Source organism: Saccostrea cucullata, unplaced genomic scaffold (genome assembly GCF_032062105.1).
Source record: "Saccostrea cucullata isolate Sc308-1 unplaced genomic scaffold, CSIRO_AGI_Scuc_v1 ctg168, whole genome shotgun sequence".
Classification (NCBI taxonomy): domain Eukaryota; kingdom Metazoa; phylum Mollusca; class Bivalvia; order Ostreida; family Ostreidae; genus Saccostrea; species Saccostrea cuccullata.
In genome coordinates this window covers 330,174-338,709 of record NW_026938891.1, presented here as the reverse complement: position 1 = coordinate 338,709, position 8,536 = coordinate 330,174, and the positions used below count along the sequence as shown (strand labels likewise).

General features: G+C 33.8%; 1 protein-coding gene across 1 annotated transcript; it reads right to left on the bottom strand.

The window, feature by feature from the left end:
* Window positions 1–2,289: 2,289 nt before the first annotated feature.
* LOC134251712 (uncharacterized) lies at window positions 2,290–4,086 on the bottom strand. The gene is made up of 2 exons (XM_062734137.1): window positions 3,896–4,086; window positions 2,290–3,532 (listed from the first exon to the last, which is right to left on the bottom strand). Exon 2 carries the CDS (start codon window positions 3,521–3,523, stop codon window positions 2,921–2,923), a length of 603 nt encoding a protein of 200 aa, XP_062590121.1. The 5' UTR covers window positions 3,524–3,532; window positions 3,896–4,086; the 3' UTR covers window positions 2,290–2,920.
* Between the last annotated feature and the right edge of the window lie 4,450 nt (window positions 4,087–8,536).

Below are 8,536 nucleotides of genomic sequence, written 5' to 3'. Positions count from 1 at the left end.
GATATTCTACGGTGTATATATCATTTTAAGGCAAGCTTACCTGCACTAACCAATTCAATATTGCGGTACAGGTACATATAATATTAACCTTTTTTAAGAACAGCTGTGCGTATTCCATGAAGTTCTCTTCTCTAAGATAATGCATTCTGTCGTTCCTTAGGAACAGAAAGAGATGGGTCGAGTATTGTTTATAAACTGACATTTCGTTGCACCTCAGTTGGCATGATTAGAGGAAATTCGGTAATGTTTATGTGGTTAATTATCATGTTTCGAAAACAACAACACACATCAACCGATTTCGTTCTGAATAATACAGCACGTTTTATACTGTTTTGAAATACAAAAATTTCATGCCTTTATAACATAGAAAGCAGTTTTTATGCCAACTAACATCTCTATTGTATGACAAACGAGGTGACCTCAGCTTTTCCATCATCAACTTTCCTTATTTAATTTGTAGTATTCAGCTATAACCTGCATATATGATTTTTATGTCTCCCAAGTTATAAGTTATGCCTTTCTCAAAGCTTGCTCTGGGTATGATACAATTTTTAACCAAGGAAGGCTGCTGACAGATATGTAAATGTTAAAGGGTTTATAACTACATCTTAAACATTTCATGAATTCTAAGGTGGTTAAAATGACAATGTAAGCAAATATAACCCATCAAGGGGTCGTAGTTTGGTTGTCTCGTTTCATACCACTTGTTTGGTCTTTTTTATGCTAAACTTGACTACGAAATGGTCTGTCTAATTGATCAATACATAGGACTCACAGTGTGTTCGTTCAACAGGGGATGCATGAGTTTCTCCTCCTTTGCACCTGATCACACCTCTGCAGGTATTCCAGGGGTCCATGTTCATAGATTTGTATTGGGTTTTTTTAATTATTTATTTAGATCGATCACTATTTGCAGTTTTTTTCAATTAATGAGTTTTTACTCTGTTTTGTTGCTTTTAAACTGTGTTATTAATTCTGTATCCTGTGTACAGTATAAAATATTCCAATTTGTTTTATGAAGCAACATATATACTCAATTCTCATTATATCGCGGGTTTCATTGTATTGCGGTATATCGCAAAAATGTGGATACATAGCCTATTTTCTTTTTGTTGATAGACATTATGAATGTTGTTTGAATGTTTATTTTTTTCGATGATTAAGAAGTATGGAACATCCTTTTGAAAAAAAATAAAACGAAATTTTCTGATTTCCTGTCTCCTTTAAATTATATTTAGACCATTAGAATTATAATCTCGTAAAAATCATAATAAAGTTCATCTTTTAAATGTCTTTAGTATATACAATTCTTCACTTTTTCATGTAGAATTACATCGTAAATTTAAAAATAAAAATTGAGGTCTGTATCATTTACAAGTTTCCATGTATTTCCATACCGCGATACAATGAGACTCTCCGATTTAGGAGGTAAATTTTCCTGTTTTAAAAATAGACCACAAATTAAACGATGCAAGCTTGGAAAATAATTGGACACTAAAAAGTTATGCCAAAGTTAGAATTACAATTATCATTTGATGTAAGTTAAAACAAAAATTAGAAATTACACTTTTTATGCAAAAGAATTAAGTACCGCGACATAATGAGACACCTGTATACTAGTATTTACGGCACTATTATAGTATCATGATAACTCGAATTTATTTGTCTTAGTACTTTTCTCCGTTACCAAGTCAGTCAAAAGACACGAAGTGGGCGTTCTTTGGAAGATATATTTCATCATTATTGGTATTCTCATAAAATAACGTCTCTTGGGATGTCAGTTAATGTGTGTGTTGTTGTACTTTTTCCATTTTTCAGTGGCCAAACTGCTCCATTTTTAATATGTTTAAGAGGAGAAGGTTAATATATTTTTCATGCTGCATTTGAAATCAGGCAACATAATGAAATTTTAATTTAAATTTGCACTGACGTTGTAGATAAATTTTGACTATTAAGTAGGCAAGTCTCTGCTAACTTAGCATAAATTAATTATTTTAAGACAACATAATATGATTAGCATACGGACTAGGATCCCGTAAAAGTCACCTCCAAAAAACCAAGGTTCGTTTAGTTAAGTTTACGTAAGCTAGCTTCATTAATAACAGTATTACAAAGAATATTATGCCATAAAACAGTGTTAAAACTGAATATATACACACATCTTTGGCTATTCTTGGAGTCTTCATTCGAAGTAAATTCTTAGGAACAGATATACTTTGTTAAACGTTGGTTGAACATCTCTCTTTCCTTTGTATTGATATTTCATGAATAAAAACCAAAACGGATATGGTGTTAATCTTTTACTGTGATTTGTATAATACAAAGTATTTGTATAAACTTCAACAACTGTCACAGTATGGTCTTAACCTTGTACATTGGTTGTATAATACATAATATTTGTACAAATTTCAACAACTGTCACTATATAGTGTTAAACGTTTTCTATGGTGTATAAACTTCAACAACTTTCACTATATAGTGTTAACATTTTACTATGGTTGTATAATACATAGTATTTGTATTAATGCAACAACTGTTACTGTATATTGTTATCCACTTACATGTACTATGGTTGTTTAATATAGAACATTTGTAAAAACTTCAACAACTGTCACTATAGTTGTGAACTGACTAAAGTAGCATCATGTATGAAAATGTTTTAGGGCGTGATAACCGGTTTCATTTGATGCAAATCACAAATTATGTACATCCATGCAACACTGTTCATTTAAGATCTACAAGCTTGTACATGTATAACTACTCGACAAGGTCGTGGCGGGTCACAGTTTTTTTATGTAGAAATCGTCCGCACGCGACTAACACAGTGAAGCTCATTGCCATGACAGGATCGTCACTTGATATGGCGGTAAAGTTGTCTGATATTTGGGCATCAGACAGATTCGCAATCATCAGTCAAAGTTCACGTATCCTCGGGTTTCTTCGGTGATAGGTCACGGTAATAGATCACGGAGCCTACTAGCTGACCCGTCTGGAGTCTTCCTCCCAGAGGAAGGAAACCCACGCGCTGGAAGCCTCCAATCTTTTCAATGATTCGCTGCATAGCTACATTGTTAGAGAAAGTGTCCACGTACATCCCCATGTACCCAAGCTTCTTAGAGAACTGGATTGCCTTCCTCATACAAAACTCGCCAAGCTTTTGGTTTCTCTCGGTGGGTTTCACGATGATGAACGGGTCACAAACACCACTCATACCCCGGTAAAACTTGCTCACAGCCAGAATCAATCCAGCCAGAAGTTCGCCACTATCTTTGCTGACAATAGCGAAACAGTCGCTGCCCTCGATTTCATGACGGAAGTCTTTCTCGGAGTCGAACTCGTCGATTCCGTAGCCGTCGCCATGTTGGGCGGCATCCTGGATCATACGGTAGGTCTCTGAGAGCTGTTGTTCCGTCATGTAGTCGATGATGACATGACGTCCAGTCACCAGAGAATCAACCACCGGAAGAGAGTCCATCCAGTCCTGCTCTGTTTCATGACATCTAAATTCGTGTTTCAGCAACATGCTTTGTGTCTGTTGAGAAAAAGGGAGGTCAATTAGTTATTAGACTATGAAATAAACTTAACTTAGAGACTCGTTTTCGATAAAAAGTTCCAATGAACACTAAGCATCATTGCATACATATATATATAGTCTAAAAATCGACAAAAAAGAGTTGCTTGTCCTACTGAATACTGACTTCTCCTAATCGATCAGAGAAAATATCATTGTATTCACTTGGCATAACGAACATTGTAACAGTAACTGAAAAAAGCTTGCCAACACGTGGATAAGACATTAAGCCATGATGCAATATAGACGTAGGTGGTAATCGAATAAACACTGCAATGATACAACAGCAGAATAAAAATAACAATTAAACAATGTAATAATTACCTTGAGAATGCTAGGTACAGCAAACCAACAAGATATAAAAACTCAGCGCGGAATCCGTAACTGACAAATATTGTCCTGATGAGAATAAAGCAAGGATATCATTGTCGTCTGTTTTATACTCTGACTGTCGCCATTGAGGGGAGGGGCGTCCCGATCATACGAGCTACAGGTTGGCTAAACGTTATTCAAAACAAAGTACAAGGTCTCTGGAACCTTTTAAATTAGTCAGATTTAGGAGTTTAATGACTGATCATATTCTACTTCATTGGCTGACAGAAAGCGCTTTTCTAATGAATAAATTCATTTTTATAATAAATATATACATTGCTATTAGTGTTCTGTCCGATTTTTTGCGCAAGATTTTGTTTGCGCCTGCATATTAATTGATTGTTTTGTTCCTTATCATGCAATTGGTGAGTGCATATTTCAATAAATAAGACAATCTATCAATGAGCATACAAAAAGAAAACTCACAATTACATTTGTGACTGAACTATGTAAACTTGATGACTAATGTATCTGAAAATTAGTTTCGTAATTTCGTAGTAATAAACATGCAAATGCATTTCAAATAATTATGTTCTCACAGATTTTTACCCATAACTAATACCGTAGATATATGACATTTTTCTTATAATAAGTTTTTTTTTACTACATTTAATTTTAGAGTACATTTAGAACTTAATAGTGTTTATCTGCAAGGAAATTTTTATTGTTCTATTTTTCACTCAAGGAGCGTGATACTGAGTAATTAAATCGGCTTAACCGATTAGCAATATATTCCCTCTACTGAAATATTGATTTCACAAATGCTCCTTTGTGCTATTTTTGTCAGATGCAACAACTGAAGAGGGGAAAACCATTTATGATGCAGTAATCTCGAGAGATTTCCCAAAATATATATTGAAGTCTCGCGAGATCAGGTCAGTTACAAAGTGTGATAATCGCGTTAATAACGGAGATTTGCGATGTTTGTCGAAGTAAACAATTAAAACACAGTTTGTTAGTTATCCTTGACTTACTTATGTGAACTTGTCACAGCTTAAAAGTAAACAGAGTATAACTAGATTTTGACTGATTGTCTTCAAGATAACGATGATAAACTATTCCCGTGAATCTTAAACTCATTATTGCTGATCTATTGAAGTCGTTTCTTTTGATAAAAATTTGTAAAACAATATAAGTGGATAGGTTAATTAATCCATTCATGTGTTTGATTGTGTCAAAAAAAATAATATAAAACATTCTATTTTGAGATAGAACATTTCTTGCAGATGTTATGGTCAGCTTTTATAGAACAAAATTTAGAATCTTTATAAAGTGTTTTAGCTCTAAATACTAGGTATACATGTAGTACAAACCATATAAATGTTTGGAGATGAAATTACATGTATTAACATTGATATACGAATAAGAGAATTTAAACTTACTTTTATATAGTTACATGCAATCTTCGCTGAAGTTCAAAACTTTGAAGTAAAATATACATAAATTATTGCATTTTTCTTTGTGAAACATATGGAGATAACAACAAAGAGTATTCAAGTTCAAAAGTCCATTAAACAATTCAAAATTGGAGCAAAGCAAACTTGAACGTTGAAAACATCAGAGGTGGGATCAGGTGCCATGGAGGAGTGAGCATCCCCTACCGACCGGTCACACCCACCGTGTCCTCCTTGTCATGATCAGAAAATAACCGAAAATCCGTCATCAATTCTATGGAGTAACAATAAATATGAATAAAATGTCAGTCAGCATTTGACTTAAAGAAAAATTGTATTTGCTGACAAGGTCGTTGTATCCACCATAGAACTTACAAAATGATGACTTTTAACGAGACTGCTGATATTCTTGTTTCATCGACTTATTTGTCAATATAATGATTTACCTCGTTTAAAAATTGTTTATACGTATAGCATGCCCTTGCATACCGAATTATAACTGAGATATATACACTCCGTATGCAGGTGATGAAGGTTTATTGCTGCATAAGTAAGGGAAGTTGATGATTGGAAAGTTAAAGTTATCACTATCATTATAGTGGTTTGTTGTTAGATTTCCATTTACGTCTGTTTCAAGTAAAATATCTTAATATAACACAGATACGTCAGACTCTGTGGTATCTTTTATTTCAACTTTACCGGGCTTTATCGTATCGTCATAAGAATGGAAATAACCATTGTTAATTGACAATACGTCGTCGATATATCTAGATGTTGATTTGAAGGCCACAGAATGTGTTTTCTTTTTTCACGTATAAAATTTGGACAAATTCTGCTTCATATGAATACAAAATTAGATCTGCTAATATCTGGACGCAGTTGGTACTCATAAGAATTCTTATAAATTGTTGAAAGACCTGGTCTCCAAAAGCACATTGATATTGTCAATAAGAAACTCAAACTTTTAAATATAAGCTTCCGAGTAGTTGTGTGTACAATTAGAATGTTTTTAGCCAAATAAATTTATGACTGGTCTGAGTAGAAATAGGTGCCCGAATAACTCTTTGGTTGGCCTCCCATTTTTCAGACTAGCGAGGTACATATCTGCAGCTACAGTTGTTTGTACTTAACATTTCAATTCCCTTGTCGAGAGACACGGGGGCAAAATCAATCACACTCATCTCAAAGAATGATAATCGATGGGTATTGTATCAAGAGTGAAAAAATGAAAACAGAATAGAAGATAAGATGCTTATTTAAATCATCTCAAAGTCAAAATTAATATTTTTTATGTACCAAAACTCACAAAATGCTCTTTATTTCAAAAATCGGAATTCTTAAATAAAAGTTGAGATTTATCCAGAAGATCTTAGAAAACTATTGTATAACTTCATCATAAGAAAGATAAGGATCCTTTAATTTAATCATAGAATAGTTTCAAATCACTACCCCTTCCCTCCGGAGTGGGGTTTAGATACACTATATCTGGAGAAGTTATGGAAAAAAAACAACAAGGCTTGTAGGGTACTCAGTCAGCCATTTAAATGAATAAAAACGTGGACACTGTAATCATAAATCCACGTGTTTGTTCTGTTATTCATCTGTATAGTATCCTTTTCCTATTAAAAGCATTTCTTTTAAAAACTGCATTTGAAAGGGGGAAAACCCGATAAGAAGACAGGCAAGTGAAAATGTTTAACCCTGAACCCTGATGTGCTTTGTGAATGGAAATAAGCTTTTCATTTGTGGATCTGCGTACATAAAACACCATTCATAAAATTTTAAATCCTTAACAGATTTAGCTTATGAACTTGTGTGTTTATGTGCACTAATATGTTTGCATATTATATAGCACAACTTTAATATTCTGCTGTATAATTTATTTGTTGATCAGACAAGAAACAGATTAAGTATGGTAATTTTGATCTTTAGAGGTTGAGTTTCTTCAAGGAACAGAAAGTATTGTGTTTGGTGTCATATAATGCAATATCAATAATCTCATAACTTCAACCGTTAGCACATTATTTATTTATATGATACGTTAAAACATCCAATGACACTTATGTGCTCAATTTAAAAGATAGGAATTCATTTTTGTGTATAATACATGCAGTTTATATAGATTTTTTATAGCAGTACAAATCAGGAGCAGAGTAAAAATGAAACTCTAAAAAAATCAGAGGTTGGATCAGGTGCCATGGAGGAGTGAGCATCCCCTTCTGACCGGTCAAACCCGCCATGGCTTTTTATCATGATCGGGAAATAACGAGAAAATTGCAAATAATGGTCTAACAATAAGTATGAAAAAAGTCAGTCTGCATTTGTTATTGTATCGACCAAAGAATGAAACATATGGAGATAACGAACAGTATTCCAGATCAAAAGACCGCAAAACAATACAAAATAGGAGCAGAGCAAACAAGGACCTCCAAAACACCAGAGGTGGAATCAGGTGCCATGGAAAAGTGAGCATCCCCTGCCGACCAGTCACACCCGCCGTGTGCTCCTTGTCATGATTGGGAAATAGCGGAAAATCCGTCGTCAATTCAGTGCATAAATAATGGACTAACAATTAGTATGAAAAACGTCAGTCAGCATTTGACTCAATCATAAATTGTATTTGCTGACAAGATATAACGAACTTACGAATTGATGACTTTAAACGGGACTTTTGATATTCTTGTTTCATCAAATTGTTTGTCAATAAATTACCTCATTTTAGAAAGTGCACATATGTACCCTGTAAAGTATGATCTTGCGCATCGAATCAGCTGGTAAACATAAATCACATATACAGCGGATAAGGAAATATTATTTCATAAGTAAAGACTCTTTACGATAGAAAATTTGAAGTCATCACATTTATCATAAAGTGTAGTAAGATTGCCATGAATATCTTATTCTAGTAAAAGATCCAAATATGATAAAAGATGTGTCAGACTCTGTGGTGTCTTTTGTTTCAAGCTTAAGAGGGTATATATCTTGTCGACATATGAATGGAAATAAATATAACGATTATTTGTAAGTCATTGATGAAAAACAATGCAGATTTGTGGAGGCTACAAGATTGTAATAATAAACTCTGATCTACAAAACGCTGTAAATGGCGACTCAAAATAAACAAAGTAGATCAAACACGTGAGGGTCTGTGTATCCTCGTGTCTGGGTTACCCAAAGGTCAGCGAGGGCGGAAGTAGGG